Here is a 21,156-nt window from a genome sequence, read left to right on the forward strand (position 1 = left end):
ATTTTCCACTTCTCAGACTCTGAGAATTTTCCTTGTCTCAGCATCAGTCTTTTTTTTTTTTTTCTTGGAGTCATTTTTTTGCAATGAAGGCGTTGATTCTTGTTGGTGGATTTGGAACGCGGCTGCGGCCGTTGACGCTTGGTCTGCCCAAGCCATTGGTTGAGTTTGCCAACAAGCCAATGCTTCTGCACCAAGTGGAAGCGCTCGTCAAGGTAAACAAGAGCGAGGGGGAGAGAGAGAGAGGGAAGGACAACCAGAGTTGCAGCAAAACGCCTAACGCATACCGGGTTGACCTCCGCACAGCAGTATAAACTGAATGACTTATTACAACGTGGGAGCATGGTGTCACTGAGTGTGCAACAAAGGGGACGTATGAACGACGAACTGAGCGTAACAAAGACAAAAAGTGCGCAGTGAATACAACTGAGGCGACCAGGATTTGAGCGTTGAGTTTGATCTGCCAAACGGAGGGAAAGGGAGGGGGTGGGGGTTGGTTTGGTTGACAGAACGAGCTGAACGCGAAGAACGAAGCGAGAGTGAGAGCGAGAGTGAGTGAGTGAGAGAGAGAGGGGTTGGACGAAAAAAATCAAATAAAATAATAAAAATAATACTTCGCAATGGAAATCCTATACCAAAAAAAAAAAAAAAAAAAAAAAAGAAAAAGAAAAAAAAAAAAGGGAAACGGAATGGAAGCATCGCAGTGTGAGGTAGGAAAAACGCGAAGGGAGGAACAACTCTGGTATGGCCACAACTTCCAACTGGAGAGAGAGAAGTGGGCGTTGAGTCATCCTCTCAACTCTGGCGACGCGATCCGTGCGGCTGGAAGAGCAGCACAGTGGGGGAATGGGGAATGGGAAAACACGGGAGACTCGGCAGATCATAAGGCCAGGCGACCTTCTCTGTAGTCCATCGTCCAACTGCAGCATCTACTCTCCCCTGCCCCGTCCCACCTCGCACCGCATTCTCACAGCAGTGGCTCAGTCGAGCGGAAGTCAATCGGGCGTTCGAGAGGGACAAAGTGATCAGAACATCCAAACTCAATACGCAACCCTACTGCATTATGACGTGGCTCAACTCCCCGCTCTCATTGTCTTACATGATGCCAACAACTCATTGCTTGTTTGGTTTGATTTTCTGTGCAGGCTGGCGTCACGCATGTCATTCTGGCTGTCAACTACCGCGCCGAGGTCATGGAGAAGGAGCTCCGGTCATTTGAGCAAACGGTAATGCAAAAAAAAAAGCACTCATTTTGTTGGCATGATGACATTGCAACGCTCATCCCTTGCAATGTACACGTTGTTGGTTGTGACAGTACAACATCAAGATCAGCATCTCGCAAGAAACAGAGCCGTTGGGCACAGGTCAGTCGTCGTTGTTGACGTTAGGAAATTTGCATGACTCGTCTTGGCTTTTCGCGTTTGCCAAGCTGATTTGTGCATCATGCCGAGATGGAGCAATCCATGCTCGAATGGCGCAGTCGCACCAAGAAGAAGAATAGGAGGAAGAAGAGCTTGTCGTTTTGTTCTTCCAAAGCGAAATCCGTCGGTTGCTCACCCCCCTTTTCTTTGCATCCCCGTTCCCTCCCTCGCTTTTCTCCCCAAACCAAAAACTCCCTGGTTTGACTTTTGCAGCCGGCCCACTGGCGCTCGCACGGGACATTCTCAACGAAGGCGATTCGCCATTTTTTGTGCTGAATAGCGACGTGATTTGCGACTTTCCGTTCGAGGAGATGGTCGCCTTCCACAAGGCTCACGGCAAGGAAGGCACCATCCTTGTCACCAAGGTCGACGAGCCCAGCAAGTACGGCGTGGTCGTTGCTCGCCCCGACGGGTGTATCCAAAAGTTTGTCGAAAAGCCGCAAGTCTTTGTCTCGAACAAGATTAACGCAGGCATCTACCTCTTCAACACGGCCATCCTCAAACGAATCGAGGTAGGCTCATCGGCAGACCGCACAGCTGCCATTGTGTGTTTTGATGGTGCATGCCTCGTTTGCTCACTGAAACGTTTCTCATTTCACCCCCTCCCCGCCTTTCGAATTCGTGCAGCTGCGGCCAACGTCCATCGAAAAGGAAACATTCCCTGCTATGGCTGCCGACCAAGAGCTGTTTGCCATGAACTTGGAAGGATACTGGATGGACATTGGCCAGCCAAAAGACTTTCTTGCGGGATCGGCACTCTACCTCGAGTCGATGCGCGCCAAAAACCCGAGCATGCTTGCCAAGGGCGACAACTTTGTTGGCAACGTCTTGGTGGTGAGTGACTGCACTTGGTTGACGCGACACTTTGAACACCCCCCGTTTGATTTCAACCATTCCTGTTTGTCCCTTTTTGTCCCTCCCCCGCTTTTGTTTTGTTTTTCAAGGATCCTTCTGCAAAGATTGGCACTGGGTGTAAGATCGGCCCGAACGTCGTGATTGGCCCCAACGTCATTATCGAGGACGGCGTAAGGCTTGCCAAGGCCACAATATTGAACGGCTCGCGCATCAAGAGCCACGCATGGCTGACGTCCAGCATCATTGGCTGGCGCTCCACCATCGGACAATGGGTGCGCATGGAAAACATTTCAGTACTTGGCGAGGATGTCATGGTCAAGGACGAGATTTACATCAACGGCGGCATGATTTTGCCGCACAAGGAGATTGGAACAAGCATTCCTGAGCCGAGTATTGTCATGTAAATTATCAACAGACCCCCGTTCTCCTCGCCCCCTTCCAAAACACCAAGTCTTGATCCTGAGTGCAGTTGCAGTCCCCCCCCCTTGTTTTTTTTTTCTTGTTCGTGTCTCTGTTTCTCGTTGTCTTGTGTCAATGATTGAATTATTTCAAACCAGTGCTTTTATTTGCTTGATTGCACTCAATAATGTATCACTTGTGAGAGAAAGTTCTCGAGCCCTGATCGTCCGCACGGCGATTGCTCACGCGACGCGCGTGTCGTAGACCCAAATCATGAGACAAGTTTTACGCCTCGGCGTCGCCGCCCGCACCCTCGGACCCGGGGGTGCCTTTCAGCACGTAAACAAACCGACGACCACCACGAGCTCGCTGAAGTGAATTCTGCATCCGTTGGACGTTAGAAGCCGAAAGCGAACCGGGTTGTTGATTCAGACCTACAAGAAGGAAACGAAAAGGTTGGTCAGGAACGAGCCCAAAAATCCAAGCGCAGCAGTCACGACAAAACAAAAACAAACCTGCTGGGCGACTGAATAGATCCTGGCCAGCTGCGCGCCGCTCGTAAGACAGCACACGCTTGTTGATCTCTTCCTTTTCGAGGCGTTCTTCCATTTGCTTGGTGAGCAAACCGGCCGTCAAGGTCGAGTTGAGAGGGACGTGCAGCTCCCGCGTCGACGCCTTGTTGCCCTTCTTGGTCAGCAGCGAAAACTTGATTCCAGGCGTCATGCCCGGACGAGCGCTTGTGCCCAGGTTGTCTTCACCATCGGTATCGCTTTCCATGCCTGTAGTGGTCGCGTTTGAGGGGTGTGTGAATAACTCGTTGCTCGACCACTGCAGACACACGCGCAAAAAAACCGAGACGAAATCGAGAGCTTACCCAGACGACCACCGGCACGTCGCAGATGCATGGGAATCGCAACATCCATGGCCTTGACTGCAGCATTTTTGCGTTGCTCCATGCTGTCTTGCAACATGTGCTGGAATTCATTCTCGAAATCCTCATCCGCGGCCACGACTTCTTCGGGTTCGTGAACAACAACCTATTGGGGGTGGGGGAGAGGCACCGAGTTAAAGAGGGCATGGAAAAAGAGAGTCAGACAACAACAACAACAACAACAACAACAACAACAACAACAACCACAAACCATGCATGCGTACCGCTTCATCTTCGTCTTCCACGAGCGCTTCGTCATCGTCATCGTCGTCGTCATCGTCATCGTCGTCATCGTCGTCCTCGTTGTCCTCGTCTTCATCTGACTCATCGGACTCTTCGCCGCCGTCAAGGCTGTCGTTGTCGGCTTCAGCGTCATTTTCGTCCTCATCTTCCTCAGCATCGCCGTCTTCGTCGGCCTCGTTTGAAGCGGCCCGCTCAATGTCAGTGTCCATGTCAGCGTCGTTGACGGGCTCGGTCGCGGCCTTTCCAGCATTGGCAGTGAACTGTCGTCGTAGGTCTTCCTCCATGCTCAGCACGCGCTCTTGCGCCTCCTCGAACGACGCCGCAATGCTGAAATCGGAACGCAGCGCTTCGAAGGTGTCTTGCAGGAGAAATTCCACGTCGATCGGGAGCGGCATTTGCTTGGTCCAGACGTAGCGCTGGAAGTAGACCAGGAAGCAGTCCAGCCGTTTGCCAGCCATGCCACTGTTGAAGAAGCTGCCGCATCCTTCCAAGATGGTGCAGATCAAACGAATCCGGAAGTAATTGTCACTGGGGTCGAGGGGAGGCGAGACATTCGGGCTCTCCTCGTACGGATTGCGACCAAACGTGATGAGGCGGTAGAGCGTGTCAAACACGATGGGTGCTTCAAACAACTCATAGTTGTACAGCTCGGCCAAAAAGCGGACCACTGCCACGCGGCGTTGGTTCCACTGCGGCAGGTTGACTTCCAGACCGAGACGAATGGATTCCAACACCTTGTCGACCACTTGCACCCACACATAGTCGTAGCGCCGCGAGAGGCCCGCAATGACCGAGGCCAGAGAGTCGAGAGAGCTGTACTTGATGCGATCGGGCTGCGCGAGCAGACGGATTGTGTAGTCGCGCAATGGCGCGTCCGTCGACCAGGGAAGCTTGCGGAGCTGCGCCAGAACGCGTTCGGTGGTCTCTGGCCCGAGAACGGTGCGAATCAGGTGCTTGACATACTGTTGCTCTGGGGGTCGGGGCACCTTGACCACCTTGACCGCTTCTGGAGGATTGCAGCGTGCAAAAGCCTCATCAATCTGGCCGCAAAGCAGCTCGGCCAAGTTCTTCAGAGAGATGCGCTTGCGCATCATGATTTGCAGCAGCGACTCCATGCGTTTGGCCGACTGAGGTGACCGGTACAAGAAGCGACCGCACGTTTCCAGGTAGCGACACATGAGCGGGATGCCGTGGGCCGAGAAATCAGCCACGAAAATCTGGAAGACGTCCAACGCCGTTTTGCGCGAGCACACACCAAACTTGACCAGCTCGCCCATAAACTTGATGGTGCCGAAGCGACGCTCGGCCTCATACGGCCCATCACGCGGATGATACAGGTACTTGGGAATGCGGTCTTCAAGCAAAAGCAGCACCATGGCAGACACGTCGGGCATCACTTGGTTGAGTGTGGCAATCAAGCGGCAAAAGGCGGGAATCAGGTCGGCTCGGCGTTCCGCTTGTGCGAGAAGGCTTGTCACGAGTCTTCGTCGGTTGGCGTTCGAGTTCATGTAGCAAAACTGGGTGGCAATCTCGTCAATGGCCGACCGATCACCGGCACACGCAATCAGCGCCTGCATCAAACCGTCCAGATCCTCCGTTCCGTTGCCGCCAGGCTGGACTGCGCCAGCGGGTTGCGAGAGTGCCGTTTGTGGCTGAGCGGCCTTTGGGAGCGCAGCCTCTGCTGCTGCTGCGGCGTCCTGCGACAGCTGCATGGCAGCAAGCTCGTCGGCCAAGGAGCTCATGTCGTTGGCACTCAGCGTGGATTCCGAGGTCGACTGGAGCTTGAGCGTCATGGGCACATCCGCTGAATCTTCGATGGCGTCCACAGCATCCCCAGTCGCGTCGGCCGAAGCTTCAGCTGCCGCCGAATCTGACTCTCCCGACGATTCTGGCTTGCTCTCGGCAGCAGATGGCTGTGGCTCCGACTGGGAAGACGGCTTGGGCTCGGATGCACCCGGTTTGGCAGCATCCTTGTCTTTGGTGTTGGCACCATTGGCTGTCGGCGTTTCCTTCGAGCCTTCCTGGCTGCTACTACTGCTTGTCTTGTCAGCGCTGCTCGTCTTGTCAGCGGATGCGGCGGCACCACTGGCAAACAGCACTGCCGGTACGACGGCTCGCAGTTCAATCATGTTCTCGTAGAACATGCGCGTTTCATCGTCTTCCCACAAGGGGAGCTCAGAGCCTTTGGGCTTGTCCATCTTGGCTTCTGGCGCCGCCTCTGGCTCCGGGATGACCTCCACGGGAAAGTCGGGCATGGGCTTGTCCAGCTGGTCTGCGAGTGAAGCCAGGGAGGCGAGCAAGCGCTCGTGCATCTTGGTCGTCTTCTCGTAGTGCTCCTTGGTGCCAGCATTCACCTCGCCCTTGTTCAACAGCTGTTGTCGTTGAATCTGCGCCAGCTTGGCGATCGCACTGTGCTCTTCTTTGGCGCGCGCAACGACAAGGTCAAAGTAGTCGGAGAACAGTGCACGGAAGCGCATTTGCTTTTCTGCGGGAACGGCCAAAGGGCTGCCCTTGTTGGTTGAATCCGCCGCTCCAGCAACTCCCGGCGCAGCAGCAGCAGCAGCAGCAGCAGCAGCGGGAAAATCTTCTGCACGGTGTTGGAAGTGCTTTTCAAACAGCAACGCTCGCTTGTGAGGCACCAATCCCGTGAGTTCTTCACCGCACGCCTTCAAAAAGCTGACGGCGGTCGCCACCAACGACAGCGACGCTCGATCGCGCAAAAACAGCTCCTTGAGAGGAGGCCCCAGCACGGCTGCGTCTGGATAGACGCCCACAATGATGAGCTCGCCCAGTAGGCGCAATGCGGTGCGGATTTTGGCAATTTTGGCGTTGCGCTCTTCCTCCTCCTTGGCCGCAGCATTGGCCTGCGCCTGAGCTTGCAGCAGAGCCACGTTCTCGGCCTTCTCTGCACGAATCTGAGCAGCGTTCGCAGCAGAGCCAATCAGAATGCGCTTTCCCATGGGAACGAGCTTGTCGAGCGTCTCCGACGCAGCTGCCGCCGACGACGCAGCCTGAGCCGCGGCCGCGGGTGTTGGCGTGGGCGTCGTGTTGAATGCTCCCGCGACAAGCGTCTTGAGCGAGGGCAACGGCTGGAAGAGATCGTCGTACCCCTTGTCTCGCGTGGACAGCGCCCCATGAATGATCGGCAGCAGGGCGGTGCTAAACTCTGCATAACGCTGGTGCAGGTGCGAGCAGATTTCAATCACCGCGTTCATGTCCGCGTTCTTGATCTTAAAGTCGGCGAACGACTCGGCCGCTTCCGAGACAAACTTGGTCATGTTGGTCGATGCCATCTCCCTCAGCAACGGCTCGCGGACCTCCTCCGTAATGTTCTTGAGCTTCTTGACCAGCGTTTGGTTTTTCTTCATGGACGCGTCCAGCGAGCGCAAGACCGATTCGTCCGGTCGAACCGTCCGCGCCTTCACGTTTGCTTCGAGCAGCGCTAGTCTGCTCTTGATCTTGGCCTGCAGATCGGCAGCTGCCTTGACGGCCTCGGCGCGTTCCTGCTCTGCCTGAGCATGGCGCGCTCGTTCTTGGGCAGCGATGGCTTCCTTCGCCGCAGCCTCAGCCGCAGCCACCGCCTGTGCTTGTGCCAGTCGCTTGGCTTCTTCGACCTCTGCTGCCGACGGTGGCTTGGGAGCAGCCGCAGCAGCCGCCGCAGCCGCCGCAGCCGCCGCAGCAGCCGCAGTCTTGCTCATCACTGCCGGCGCTTTGCTTTGGGCCGGCTTTGCTGCCGCGGGATTGCCTGCGCCGCGACCTGCTGCGTTCGCTCCTGCGTTCTTGTTGGGAGCCGCAGCAGTAGCAGTAGTGGAAGGAGCAGCAGCAGCACTGGACGATGCTGCGCCGCCGCCTCGCTTGGGTCCTCCACCGCCACCGCCACCGCCACCGCGTCCACCGCCACGCGACGATCCAGCTGACGATGATGCTGATGATGCGTCTGCTGCAGTTCGGTTTGAGGCAGCGCCACCGCGGCCTCCACGAGCACCACCTCCGCGCCCGCCGCCGCCGCCACGATTCGCTTCCATTCCCGTCCTCACAATGGATTCACAGCGCACAGAGCAACGAAAAAGAACAAAAAAGAAAGAGCAAAAAGAAAATGAGAAATGGGCAAAAAGCACAAGCAGAGGCCACTCCAGCAATGGTTTGACTCGTTGGTCCGAATTGTCTTCACTTCTGAGCAACGAAGCTCAGTCACCAGTTTCTCAGACTCGCCTCACTGGCTTACGTCGTGTTGTGGTTTTCCAAGACGTCAAAAAACGAGCAATTTTTGAGTCTCTTCACTGTTTTCTGAGAAACAAATCTCAGTCTCTTTCTTTCTTTCTTTCTTTCTTTGCGCTGCTGCTGCTTTCGCAATGACCAGTCGCAAGTACTTTACGGACACGCTCTTGTAATGCTCTTGATCCAACCCAATCATGATGAACACGGTGACATGTTTGTTCTCATCATCACAGACGTTGTTGACATTGACAGGTTTGTTGCCAATGCACGAGTGGTTTCGCTCAGCCGCCGAGCTCCAGCTGCATCTACCACTCAAGCGGCTGCATCTGCCGCATCATCATCCTCACCAGGCCTTGATCTCGTCCTGGATGAGACCATCATGCACCCACAGGGCGGTGAGTGTTGTGCTCAAGCAAAGCTCAAGCTCGTCATTGCTGGTGATCTTCCAAGTTGAAACACTGACCTTCCCTCCACTACACACTGCCATGGGCAAATCAACAGGTGGACAGCCGTCGGACGTCGGATTCATTCAGTGGGATGCACAGCCCGAGCGGCGATTCACGGTCGTCGATGTCCGCGCTGACAAGGGCGCCGCTGCTGTCGTTCACCATTACGGCTCGTTTGGATCGCAGGATTTGGACGACGCGGCCCTGGCGACTGCCTCGGCGGGAGCGCCAGTGACGATTCACGTAGACGAAAGCAAGCGTCGACTGCATGCGCGGTTACACTCTGCAGGGCACTTGCTCGACTCGGCAGTGCGCAATCTTGGCCACACGGGGCTGGTCCCGTCCAAGGGGTATCACTTCCCCGACGGCCCGAATGTGGAATACCTCGGCGAGCTCGAGCAGACTGTGCGCGATGGCCTGCCTGCTGCGCTCAACATTGAGCTGCAGCGTTTGATTGCGACTGGCGGAGATGTTCAAGTCAAATACGTTCCGACATCCACGCTCGAAGGCGGCGGCTCTGGTCATTCGCTTGCCGCACCGTCCGCAGTGCCGGCTCAAGAAACCTCAGAGCCATTGAGATACGACTCGCCCGACGCCGTCCGAATGGTCAACATTGGGGGTGTCGAGTGTCCGTGCGGCGGAACTCATGTCAAGTCGATTGGCGACTTGCAAAACGTCAAGGTGACCAAGGTCAAGCGAGCCAAGGGTACACTGAAGGTGTACTATGAGGTTTCGCCCATGTGAGAGATGGTTGGGGGCGTTCATTTTGTTCTCAAACCGAAAAAGATACTATGTTGTGCAGCAATCATCCGCTTCTACTGTACGCTCGTAATTTTTCCCCCAGCGACCGACAACACATGAAGAGAAGACGCGTCTCAATTAAGCACGTTGCACAATCGAATTACACCAACAACAGCAGAACACACATTGGAAAAAACTCAAGCAGTTATCAAACCATGCACAGCACAAATAAAACATCAGCACAGGACGATTACACTCGCACCGCGCCAGGAATGCGGGATGGCAAGTAGTCACGGAGTAATTGAATGGTGCTCTCTCCCATGACAAGGCGAATGTCCTCCTTGGAAATGTTGAGTTTGAGCAGAGCATCGGTCAATTGGATGAGTTGGGTCGTGTCGAACGGCACAACGACAGAGCCGTCGTAATCCGAACCAAGGGCAACATGCTTGGCGCCAATCAAGTCGATGGCGTACTTGATGGACTGAAACATCACAACAAGCAAAAACAAAAAACAAACAAATAAAAACAAAAACAAACAGAAAAAATACAATAACCAAGTTAGGTTGCAATTCCGAACGTTCCTCTTCACCTCCCCCCAATCCCAATACCCCTCAAGTTCACAGCATACCAACGCAATCTCGTTGACGGTCTGGCCACAGGTGCAGTGCTCAAAGTAGGCAATGCCAACAACACCGCCGGTTTTGGCGATTGCGCGAAGTTGGTCGTCGCTGAGGGTGCGCGAAGTGTTGCAAAAGCCTTGGACACCGCCGTGAGTGACAACGACAGGGCGCGTGGCCATGGCCAGGACGTCGCTAATGACCGCTTGGGATGCGTGAGCAAGATCGACAAAAATGCCGAGCTCTTCCATGCGACGGATGCACTTTTTGCCAAACTCGGTGAGGCCGTAGCGCTCAACACCGTGAGCAGAGCCAGCAAGCTCGTTGTCAAAGAAATGCGAGGGACCAATGACGCGGAAGCCGTACTCGTACAGCCGATCAACGTTGCTAAAGTCGCCATCCAGCGCGTGCGCGCCTTCAATGCCAAGGAAGCCACCAACCATCTTTTGGTTGTCGCGGCGCTTTTCGAGGAGCTCGACAACATCCTCGCGGTACTTGATCACACGCAGCGCACCGTTTGACTTGCTTGCCAAGTCATGAAGGCGAGCGGCCTGCAGCTGCGCACGAGCAGCCAGGCTGGTCAGCGCAGCAAACGGCCACTGCTGGCAAAACGCGACCAGGGAGATGGCGTCCGTGTGGTTTGTGTTGGAATCAAAGGACATGAAGAGGGGAACCTGCGATGACAAAGAGAAAGGCAAGTTGAGTTCGGAGCGATCATTTTCAGAAAGTGGATTTGGGTGGTGAGACGAGGCGAAATTAGCAGTGTTCGTCCCACAGCATTGGCCATTGCCTTTCGCAATATCAACCCGCATTGTGGCAGCATGTTCAGCTCACAAGGGGTCGTGCGCCGAGCCGAGCGCTGTTGCGAGATGCGGAGCTTTCTTTTGGCGTGTGCCTCCAGGTTTTTCGTCTTTTAAACTCCCCTCGTCCCATACATCGACCGCATAATTGGAATCCAATTAGTGCAAGCTGATCTGTGCGGATCGATGACGCCGGGGCTGATTTAGCATCACAAGGTCAAAAAAGATGACGCGGAGCGGAGCTTTTAAAAGATGGAGGAAGAAAAGAAAGACAGCTGGTTCCCTTCGTGAAGGAGCCTGCAGACGGCTCGATCTGAGACGCAAAAAAGGACGTCAACAAGAAAGAAAGAAGAAAAGCACACGCCAAGGGTGTCGTTCGCTTGCGCCGTTGTCCCAAAGACCTCGAATCAAAGCCAAAATCATAAAACAAAAAACCAATAAAAAAAAATAAGCCCCGCACACAAAACCGTACCTTCGTCACACTGCCAAAGCCCTGGACGGCGACGTTGCCCTCGATGAGACGGGGAAGGTCGACGTGGCCAATGTCCGAGCGCTCGAGCAAGTTGCGGTGCGTCCACATGAGCGAGTCGGCGTGCCAATCCGCAATGAGGAGCGATTGATGCAGGGATTTCGCCTCGGGGTGGAGCGTCACCGTGGGCGCGGGCGGGTAGATCTTGTTCAGCATGGACTCGCCAATGCCAGGCAGCATCTACGCAAAGAAAGGAAGGAGAGCGGTGCAAGCGAGAGCGAGGGAAGGTGAGTGTCGCAAGAACGCGTGTGTGCCAGAGGATGCGACTGGATGCACTGTTTGGTCCCTCTCTTTTCCCCGCCTTGCCCGCTCTTTCGCGCGTCTCGATGGGACGTCGGATGAGATTGGCATCTGAAGTTGGAAGTGGCTGGCGATGGGGATGTGGGGATGTGGGGCGGTGGGAGCGACGGCAACAGGAGGATGCCCTTACTTGAATCGCCATGCCGTAAACAACAGCAACGACGAGCGGCGTCGCAAGTGCAGCCCTGCGCATCTTGGGCGGCAGCTCCTTGCACAGCACAAACTTGCAGATCTGCGGAAAACGACGAGACCGAGGCAAAGGAGCAGCGACGACGACGACGACGACGACGTAAAACAGTGAGTTGAAGCCGAAGAAAAACAATACAAAATACAGGCGAGTTTTTGGTGGGTTTTAAGATCACAAAAAGCGCACAGATCAAGATCAAAAAACCATCACAAAAGTCACAAAAGTCACAGCGACAAAGCCAAGGGCAGCAATCTCAACTTCTCTCAACCAATGCCAACAGTCAGTCTCGAAACGACTTTTGACAAAGTTCAGAAAAGCAAAGAAGTGGAGCTTTTTTTTTTTTTTTTTTCTTTCCGTCTTCCCCCGCTTCTATCTTTGATGCTTTTCGTTTACCAGAGCAATGACCGCAGTCAGAACAAAGCCGAGCACAACCAGGAAGCCGACCAGCATGGCCAGCAGAAGATACATCTGGTGGAACATGCTCGGATCACGCAAATCGACCGTCATGATTGAAGATCGCGTGGAACAAAAAACAATACAAAATCGACTGGCTCAGATTGAACAAGAATGGACAAAAGTGTAAAAATTCAGCATCAAGTGATCAGGTGCACCATGACTCACACTCATGAAGTTCAAGTCATGCCAAACAACAAACACACATAAAAAAACTTCAATCGAAAATCAAAGAAAGAGGACCAGTTTTCGTTTTTGGTTTTTGGCGGGAAAAACAAAAAAGCCGACTTTGAAAACACTGGTCATGCTCACGGGCAATCCAGTTGCTCGTGCTGCTGCACCGACAAGTCCAACCCAAGCACAACAGTCACTACTCCACTCGACATCCATGCATGAGAGCGGAGGGCAAGGAGAGCCGGCCGATGACGGTGCTGCAACTCTTGCAAGTGCTGGGTTTCCCGCCATCTCGACCGGCGAGTCGTCGGCAGCACCGTTGCCCACTGCCTTTCTGGCCCAGTTTGCGCATTCGTCCCAATCGCAGCCACGAAGCAGTGGGCAGACTGCGTCGTCGTCGTCCCAAGCGTTCTCGCAAGCGGGCTTGTTGCACTCGTCCGACACCACTGCCGCCGCCAGCCAGGCTCCAAGCAATCCCAGCTTGTCCATGGCATCTTCTTCAGACAATGTTCCAGACGATTTCCCTCTCGCATCGTCGCCCGTCTCGTCCAACAGTAAATCCTCCCACCAAAGTAGCGGCAGCGGATCCATCAAGCCAATTGACGCGCGCTCCGTCCATCGGATTTGCTCTGGCCAAGTCATCTTGTCGCTTGCAACTGCAGTGAAAGAGCTGGTGGAGAACAGCATTGATGCGGGTGCAACCGCCATTGGTAAGCGGAAATTGCGGAAAAAAGCTCGGTGAGGTTTGGCAAACAAGATCAACTCATTTTTTTTCTCTTGTTGCAAATCCTCCTCAACGCCTTGTAGAAATCCGCCTGCGCGAACACGGGGCCGAGCTGATTGAGGTCATTGACAATGGGTCTGGTATCGAGCCGCACAATTTCCAAGCTCTCAGTATGGATGCAACGCTGAATTTTCGCGAACAGTTTCAAAGTTTTTTTGTTGCAACACTGACTCACTCTTCCTCACACCCACTCCCCAAACACACAAGCGCTCAAATACCACACGTCAAAGCTCGCCGATTTTTCCGATCTGACACGGCTGGAAACGTTTGGGTTCCGAGGCGAGGCGTTGAGCTCGCTGTGCGCGCTGGCCGAGGTTTCCGTCACGACTTGTTCCGCAGCACATGCAGTTGGAACGCGCCTCGAGTTTGACACAGAGGGCCTCATTACAACCAAGTCACCATGTCCCCGGGAGCAGGGCACCACCATTTCGGTTCGCAATATTTTCGCCAGCCTGCCAGTCCGCTATCGCGAGCTCATGAAAAATCTCAAGCGAGAGTACGGCAAGTTGATTGCCATGCTCCAAGCGTACTGCATTGTGGCCACCGGCGTGCGGATTTCATGTAGCAATCAAATTGGCAAAACGTAAGCGAGCAGCCATCGGAGTTGTTTTCGTTTTTTTTTCGTGGTTTTTTTTGCTTCCTCGCTCGATTGCATCGCGATGGCACTCACCGTTGTTGATACGTGCAGTCCGCGTTCGATGGTATTTGCTTCACCTGGCGCCGAAACAATGAAGGACAACGTTACCGCTATCTTTGGCATCAAGCAAACGCAGCAATTGATGCCGTTTGTTCAACTATCCTCGAGCGAACTAACTGCGGCATTGGCTACGACCGATGCCGGTAGTAGTCAAGTCATCTTTCCGACATTCAAGTACGATCGAGTGGCATAATTTTGCCGTGACCATTGCTCTCAACCAACTCATCGATTTTTTATTTTTTATTTGTACACCAGAATCACAGGTCTGATTTCCAAGCCAATGGCTGGCTGCGGGCGGAGTAGCACCGATCGCCAATGCTTTTATGTCAATGGTCGACCCTGTGATATGCCCAAAGTAGGAACCATTTACTGTAGAAATGTTCTGGCTGTGTGTTTGCGCACTCACAATTGGGTTGTCTTTGCTTTTTTTTTTGTCGTTGGCAGCTTTCAAAGGTCGCAAACGAAATCTACCATTCTTTTATCGCAGGCTCGTTTCCTGCGTTGTTTTTGAACCTTGCCTTGCCATCAGGTAACTTCTTCGCTGAAAAAAACAAAACAAAACCCCCAAACCTGGCGCGTCAACGAATTGCTCACTCGCTTGTGTTGCGATTCTCACACACAGCGGCTATCGACGTCAATGTGACACCAGACAAGCGCACCATTCTCTTGCACGACGAGAAGGAGCTCGTCCTTGCCTTCAAGACTTGCCTCAGCGCCATGTACGAACCGACGCGATCGACGTTTGCGTTGCACACATTGCTGCGAAGCACGGCAGAGCCGACCGAAGCCGGCTCTCTCAACAAAAGCGCATCCAATCACAGCGATGGGGTGGCGCAAAAGCCCCACACCACGCCGGCTGCACCTCGCGCCACCGCCTCTGCAGCCAAACCAACTCACCAGAGCTCATTTGCGCGGGTGGACGTCGCTCATCCCACCATCTCGCGTTCATCGTCCTTGGCACCGCCAGCAGTGACGAAAACACCCACGCTCATCAACCATCGCACCGTCTCTGGTTTGAGCATGTCGCAGTTGTCGGCCAGGCTGTCGACAGAGCCAGTCTTGCTGGGCCGCCGGTCCACCTTTAGCAATTCCTCGGCTTCTCTGGTGCCACCCACCCGTCCACTATCTTCCTTTTCGGCACGGCACGCCTCCATCGGCCAGCCCGCTGCCAGACCGATCGAGCCGTCAGGTCCGGGATTGGGCGTTGGCTCCAACCCGCTTCTGGTTGGTGGGCTCGACCCAATCTCGCTTCTCCGAAGCCACCTGACAAACGTCGCTTCAAACGCATCTGCGGGCGTTCCTGTGACGAAAAAGCCGCGCCTGATGCAAGATGAGCAAGAGCAACAACAAGAGGAAGAAGAGCCAGGGGATGCAGATCTTGATGATTTTGCCGATCGTCCTGCCGCAACAGGTGCCTCTCGCCTGCAAATGATCGAAAACCTGACCAGTCATGACAGCGGTGAAGAGAACGACCCAGAGTCACTTCGACGCCGATTGCGCCTCGTGCCAGATGCCAAGCCAGCCAAACCCGTTGAACTTGACCAGTACCTTGAAAAGGTCCCCTCGGAAAACACGAGCGCCAGCAGCATCAAGAGCGTTGCGCATTTGGAGGTTGCCTTCCAGCTCGCTTCGATTGCTCCACGCCGCTTGTTTGTGCAGCAGCAACAAGCGAAAGCCGAGGCCGCGCTTGCCAGAGCAGCCCCTGTTCGTTCGACCGCTGCTGCTGCTGCCGCTGCTGCTGCTGTGGACGGAACTGTTGATTCTGAATCTGCCGTTGATGCCAAAGTCAGTGAGGAAGGCGCGGGGGACAACAGCCCTCGCAAATTCCGAACCAAGATTTCGCCTCAAAGCGAGCAGGCTGCGGTGGCCGAGCTGGCGCGATCCATCTTCAAGACCGACTTTGCCAAAATGAAAGTGTTGGGCCAATTCAACCGCGGCTTTATCATTGCCAAGCTGGACAAGGATTTGTTTCTCGTCGACCAGCATGCCACCGACGAAAAGTACAATTATGAAAAGCTCCAGGAGAGTGTGCGATTGCAATCACAGCCGCTGATTCGGTAAACGTCAGAGAGACGAGAGGCACATGATGGTTGCAAACTGTAAAATCGACTCACCAATCACCACAAACCACCACAAACCACCACAACCTGTCGCGCATTGATCCTTCTTGTTTGCACACACCTGCTTAGACCGATGCCTCTCCAACTCACGGCCGCCAATGAAGTCGTGCTGATGGACAATATCGACATATTCCGCATGAATGGGTTTGATTTTGTGGTTGACGAAAGTGCCCCCGCGACTGAACGTGTCCGTCTCTCGGCCATGCCGTTCAGCAAAAAGACAACGTTTGGCCCTTCCGATGTGGACGAGCTGTTGTATCGCCTGAGCGACTCGCCTGGAGTGATGTGCCGGCCATCTCGAGTTGCATCAATGCTGGCTTCTCGAGCGTGCCGCAAATCGGTCATGATTGGCGACCCGCTCAGCACGTCGCAAATGTACCGGCTCCTACGCCACATGGGCCAGATCGAGCAACCCTGGAACTGTCCTCACGGGCGGCCGACGATGCGGCACTTGTTGGATTTGTCCATGATTTCATTCGGATCGACGCAGCAGCCTGGCCCAGCAGAGCCGCCATCTCCGGGTCATGCTTTGAGAATATCGCCCATCATTCTTGATGAAGAGCATGGTGGATTGTCCGAGGCGACGGCACAACCTGAACCAATGGCTTGCGACCATGAAAGCGAGCACGACGAGTCCCACGGGATTGATGGACACGCGTGCGACCATCACGACGCAATGTTGGATTGACGAGGATTGTGACACACGAGAGTATTACACACATGGATTGTAATTTTTTAAAATTAATTTGTTGTTTCGCTCGTACACTGACACGAGTTTATTTCAATCGATTTCGCGGTGGGACGAGTGGTCATTCGCTCGCTCCAACTTCACTAGTAGGCCCAGCCGTCGCGGAATTGGAGGGTGCAGAGTCTCCAGACAGGGGTCGCAGCATTGGGAACGGAATGACCTCACGAATATTCGCCGAGTCGGTCAAAAGCATGACAAGTCGATCCAATCCCATGCCCCAGCCGACTGTGGGAGGCAAACCGTACTCGAGCGCGTCGCAAAAAGCGCTGTCCATTGGCTGTGCTTCGTCGTCTCCGGCATCCCGCGCCTGTCGATATGAGAGTTTGGGAGGCGAGGTCAAGTCGGTGAATACATGGCCACGCACACAACAACGTCTCCTCCGTTCCACAACTATCTCAGGTTTACCTTGGCTTGCTCGGCAAAGCGAGCGCGCTGTTCGTGAGGGTTGTTCAACTCGGCATACGCATTGCATATCTCGAATCCATTGACAAACAGCTCGAATCGGAGGCTCAATGCGGGCTGAGACAGAAACAACAAGAAGGAAGAGTCAGCAGGTTGTGAGCAACACATGAGACTGAGGTACGATCAGATTCGTCATCTTTTCGAAAAACAGCCCCTCGACACTTTTCATTTGATTGAGAGAAGCAAAACAAGACAGAAAAAAAAAAAAAACAGAAAAAAAAAGAAAAGAAAACGCTTACATTCTCGGGCGACTCGCGAGCAAGCGGACTCATGGCCTTCGGATGGTAGCAAAGGAAGGTGGGGTTGATGCACTGCGGCTCGAGGAACAAAGACACCAGCTCATCAATCATCTTGGGGATGGTCGGTGGCTGGGGCAGACCGTGGAACTTGCGCCGTTCAAACAGGTTGATCAGATCCTGGGTCGCAGTGGGCGCCGCGAGATCTGGCAGGGGCTCACCGAGAGCCTCTTCAAGCGCAGGCATGATGGAAATGCGCTTGAATGGCCGCTGGAAGCTGATGGTCTGACCTTGGTAGGAGATGGAAAGAGGATCCGAGCCTTCCTCGCTTTTGGGCGCAACTCGCTGGTGGTGTTGAAAGACACCAGCCAGCACTTTGTCCGCTTGCTTGGCCTCGTTCAATGTTGACACGAGCAGGGACTCGGTGAAATCAAAGAGGTCGTCAAAGTTGGCGTAGGCTTGGTACATTTCCATGGTGGTGAATTCGGGGTGGTGGTCGGCATCCATGCCTTCGTTGCGAAACTGCTTGCCAATCTCGTACACTCGGTCGATTCCACCAATCACAAGCTGCTTGAGGTAGAGCTCTGGCGCAATGCGCAGATTCAGTGGGTGACCACTGATTGCTCGCGCCTTTGTAATGAATGGACGGGCGTTCGCTCCGCCAGCAAGCGCACACAATGACGGCGTCTCTACTTCGATAAAGCCCTGCGCATCCATCATTCGACGGATGGATCGGAAGATGGCGTGGCGAGTTTTCAGCATGCGCGGAATCAGCTGCGGATTGGCGAGCATGTCGAGCGCTCGCTGCCGTGCTCGGATGTCGGGGTCGGTCAGCTTGAAGGGAATGTCCGGGATGCACGGTGCCAGCACGCGGGTGCGCACAGACGCCAGGCTGAGCTCGCCCATCTGGGTCAGAAAGGGATATCCGACAACGTGCACAATGTCTCCTCTGTGCAAGCCCGTTCGAAGCAGCGCAAACTCCTCCGGATCGTGTCTGCGTTCCGTGCAAACAATCTGATGCGGTCAAACAAAAGTGGCATTCACACGGTCAGTGGCTTGATGTTTCGGATTGGAAACAACGGCACTTCATGCTCAACACCCTCCCCGTCGTCAACAGTACTTCTTCCTCTTCTCAAGCTGGACAATCCAGCTTCCGTATTAAAATCCGATCGATAACATCACCTGCAGACGGTGCTCGCCGTGGACGAGGTGGTAGAAGAGTGTCTTGGCGCTGCTCCGCTTGGAGTCAATGCGACCGGACAGCGCGATCATGTCTTCCGGGATCCGCGCGGGGTCTGCTTGCGGCGCCAGTTCGTCTGGCTTCTTGCTGGCGTTCTCGCGGAGGAACTCGGCGATCGTGGTCTGGCGCGCGGCTGGCCACGGATTGGCAGGGCTGTCGTTGAACGAGGGTGACCTCGACCTCCTCGTGTCCCGATCGCCTCGCTCGGCGGCCGTCTGCCATGTGCGTGCTGGTGGGTGCAGCGAGTATGCCGACTGTGGCAGTGCCAGCAGCGCAGATCGCGTCGCGGACTCGTGCGCCTCTGCGGCTCCAGCAGCTGATCCGGCTGCGGTTGCGCTGGCCTGCTTCTTGCTCTGCTGCTGCTGCTGCCTGTGCTGATGAGCGTGCTTCGTGGCAGTATTGTCACTATTGTTATTCTTGCTATTGCTAGTAGTAGTAGTAGTGGTTGCGAATGTCCGAGCCACGCTGCTGTTGCGCCACGACAATCCGCGAGCGGGCGCAACGACGCTCAGAGCGCTTCGAAGCAGCATTGTTGCCAAGAAAACTGAAGAACTGAGGACTGAGACACTGAGCGAGCTGGAGTAGCATGACTGTGATGACATGACAAGCACGAAGTCTCATCATGATGATGGTCGACAGAGTACACTGAATGGTGCTCTGTATAATCTCGTCCAGCAATGCTCTTTTGCTCATCCGTTTCATCTCAGTTTTTTACCTTCTATCATTTCCTATTTAGCTCTTCTCACTCCTCCTTTTGTTTTCGGTCTCTTTTCCGTCTTACAAAAATGAAGATGCTCCGCTGTTGTGCGGTCGTGATTGTGGCCGCCATCGCGGTTTCAATGGTTGCCGCTGCGCCTGCGCCGGCCGCGCGGGGTCCCGTCGACCCATTCCATGTGCACTTTGCATACGGCTACGACACTGCCCGCGCAATGCAGCTGTCGTGGCAGACGCAGCAGGACACTGTCGCGTCGCTCGCGCTGTTTGGCCTGCAGCCCGGGTCGCGGTACTACAGCGCCATTGGCAGCTCGTTCACCTACAATGCGACTGCCGCTGGCTACTTCCACGCAGTGTCGCTGTACGGCCTGACGCCAGACACGACCTACTACGTCGTTGTCGGCGACAACAACACCAACACTTACTCGGCCGAGTTCAGCTTCCACACGCTCCCCGCCGCGCTCTCCGCGTCCAAGCCGGACATTAAGATTGCCATCTACGGCGACCTCGGCGTGGACAATGCCGAATACGTCGTGCCAGACCTGATCAACCTCGCGCAGCAGGACAAGGTTGACTTCTTCATGCATGTCGGGTACGCAGCATTTCATTGGCTGAGACAAAAAGAAACAAACAAATTTGACAATCAACAAACAAAGCAATTTTTGTCATGTGAATGAAAAACAAACAAAACAAAAACAACAAAATTTTGCTCATTTTTGTTTCGATTTTTGCTCATCATCAACATTGTCTTTTGTTTGTTTTGTTTTGTTTTCAACAGAGATTTGTCGTACGCAGACAACTATGCCGACGCGCAGTACGAGCCAATCTGGGAGCAGTTCATGACCCAGATGGACCCCATCTACCTCGTCAAGCCGTACATGGTCAACCCGGGCAACCACGAGTCCGACGGTGGCTGGGACAACGTCCAGCATCCGTTCAGCCCGTACAATGCGCGCTTCCAGATGCCGTATGCCGACTCCAAGTCGACCTCCAACATGTGGTACTCGTACAACGTCGCCGGCCTGCTGCACGTGGTTGCAATGGACACTGAGACCGACTTCCCGCTCGCTCCGGAGGGCTCGTCTCTGTTTGGCGGCGCCCAGTTTGCGTGGCTCGACGCCGATCTCGCTGCGGCCAAGGCTGCCGGCTACAAGTTTATCATTGTCACCGGCCACCGCCCCATCTACTCGTCCCAGAGCGGCATGTCGGCGAACAATGTCCCGATTTCGGACTGCCTCAACCTCCAGGCGCTGCTCGAGCCCCTTCTGCGCAAGTACGGCGTTGACATGATGATTGTCGGTCACGTTCACTCGGCCGAGGTCACCTACCCCGTGTTCAACAACACTGTCGTGTCCACCAGCTACGTCAACCCCGGCGCCACTGTCCATGTCGTCACTGGCAGCGCCGGCTGCCCCGAAGGCATTGAGTCTGTCTGGATTCCTGCCACCTGGTCTGCCGATCGCTACCCCGACCCTGCCACCGCAGCCGACCCCGGCTTTGGCTATTCCCTGCTCACGGTCAATGCCACCACGCTCCACTACGAGTTCTTCCGTTCGGACACGTCGCTTGAGCACGAGCTGTACCTTGTCAAGACGCAGTAACAGCATGTTTTGTTTTTTCGGTGGTTTGCTTTTTTTTGTTTGTTTGCTTTCGTTTTTGTTTTTTGCCATTGTTTGATTTCGTGCCTTGTGCTTCCTCCCCCCTCCACTGTCTGACTGTCTGTGGCGGGGTGCAAATGTTCTCGTGTGCCAAGCAAGCAAAGTACAACTTTTTTTACATCCACGCAGTTTATCGTCTCGAGCCTTCCTTTTCCGACAGTCGTTCCACGCAATTCGATCAAAAGC

General features: G+C 54.5%; 7 protein-coding genes across 7 annotated transcripts; 4 read left to right on the plus strand and 3 right to left on the minus strand.

Moving 5' to 3' along the window:
• The first annotated feature begins 63 nt into the window (after nucleotides 1-63).
• CAOG_04071 (mannose-1-phosphate guanyltransferase beta) lies at nucleotides 64-2,832 on the plus strand. The gene is made up of 6 exons (XM_004347846.2): nucleotides 64-212; nucleotides 1,143-1,223; nucleotides 1,313-1,361; nucleotides 1,632-1,930; nucleotides 2,046-2,252; nucleotides 2,363-2,832. The coding sequence occupies exons 1-6, from the start codon at nucleotides 84-86 to the stop codon at nucleotides 2,675-2,677; spliced, it is 1,080 nt and encodes a 359-aa protein (XP_004347896.1). The 5' UTR covers nucleotides 64-83; the 3' UTR covers nucleotides 2,678-2,832.
• CAOG_04072 (hypothetical protein) lies at nucleotides 2,817-7,930 on the minus strand. Its single transcript, XM_004347847.2, has 4 exons — nucleotides 3,828-7,930; nucleotides 3,547-3,709; nucleotides 3,188-3,451; nucleotides 2,817-3,106 (listed from the first exon to the last, which is right to left on the minus strand). The coding sequence occupies exons 1-4, from the start codon at nucleotides 7,869-7,871 to the stop codon at nucleotides 2,958-2,960; spliced, it is 4,620 nt and encodes a 1,539-aa protein (XP_004347897.2). The 5' UTR covers nucleotides 7,872-7,930; the 3' UTR covers nucleotides 2,817-2,957.
• Nucleotides 7,931-8,121: 191 nt separating this feature from the next.
• CAOG_04073 (alanyl-tRNA synthetase) lies at nucleotides 8,122-9,351 on the plus strand. The gene is made up of 3 exons (XM_004347848.2): nucleotides 8,122-8,233; nucleotides 8,317-8,459; nucleotides 8,566-9,351. Exons 1-3 carry the CDS (start codon nucleotides 8,199-8,201, stop codon nucleotides 9,252-9,254), a joined length of 867 nt encoding a protein of 288 aa, XP_004347898.2. The 5' UTR covers nucleotides 8,122-8,198; the 3' UTR covers nucleotides 9,255-9,351.
• Nucleotides 9,352-9,368: 17 nt separating this feature from the next.
• CAOG_04074 (peptidase M19) lies at nucleotides 9,369-12,221 on the minus strand. The gene is made up of 5 exons (XM_004347849.2): nucleotides 12,078-12,221; nucleotides 11,628-11,729; nucleotides 11,141-11,377; nucleotides 9,880-10,542; nucleotides 9,369-9,732 (listed from the first exon to the last, which is right to left on the minus strand). Exons 1-5 carry the CDS (start codon nucleotides 12,189-12,191, stop codon nucleotides 9,502-9,504), a joined length of 1,347 nt encoding a protein of 448 aa, XP_004347899.2. The 5' UTR covers nucleotides 12,192-12,221; the 3' UTR covers nucleotides 9,369-9,501.
• A 177-nt stretch (nucleotides 12,222-12,398) lies between these two features.
• On the plus strand, nucleotides 12,399-16,672 carry CAOG_04075 (hypothetical protein). Its single transcript, XM_004347850.2, has 9 exons — nucleotides 12,399-13,021; nucleotides 13,119-13,205; nucleotides 13,303-13,678; nucleotides 13,784-13,966; nucleotides 14,048-14,147; nucleotides 14,237-14,321; nucleotides 14,415-14,511; nucleotides 14,695-15,849; nucleotides 15,982-16,672. The coding sequence occupies exons 1-9, from the start codon at nucleotides 12,442-12,444 to the stop codon at nucleotides 16,598-16,600; spliced, it is 3,282 nt and encodes a 1,093-aa protein (XP_004347900.2). The 5' UTR covers nucleotides 12,399-12,441; the 3' UTR covers nucleotides 16,601-16,672.
• Nucleotides 16,673-17,050: 378 nt separating this feature from the next.
• CAOG_04076 (lysyl-tRNA synthetase) lies at nucleotides 17,051-19,323 on the minus strand (the record flags this gene model as incomplete). The annotated part of the gene is made up of 4 exons (XM_004347851.1): nucleotides 17,051-17,179; nucleotides 17,362-18,372; nucleotides 18,541-19,142; nucleotides 19,314-19,323. The coding sequence occupies 4 exons, from the start codon at nucleotides 19,321-19,323 to the stop codon at nucleotides 17,051-17,053; spliced, it is 1,752 nt and encodes a 583-aa protein (XP_004347901.1).
• A 27-nt stretch (nucleotides 19,324-19,350) lies between these two features.
• On the plus strand, nucleotides 19,351-21,110 carry CAOG_04077 (hypothetical protein). The gene is made up of 2 exons (XM_004347852.2): nucleotides 19,351-19,904; nucleotides 20,091-21,110. The coding sequence occupies exons 1-2, from the start codon at nucleotides 19,384-19,386 to the stop codon at nucleotides 20,911-20,913; spliced, it is 1,344 nt and encodes a 447-aa protein (XP_004347902.1). The 5' UTR covers nucleotides 19,351-19,383; the 3' UTR covers nucleotides 20,914-21,110.
• The last annotated feature ends 46 nt before the right edge of the window (nucleotides 21,111-21,156 follow it).

This window comes from Capsaspora owczarzaki (genome assembly GCF_000151315.2).
Source record: "Capsaspora owczarzaki ATCC 30864 unplaced genomic scaffold supercont2.6, whole genome shotgun sequence".
Taxonomy (NCBI): domain Eukaryota; class Filasterea; order Ministeriida; family Capsasporidae; genus Capsaspora; species Capsaspora owczarzaki.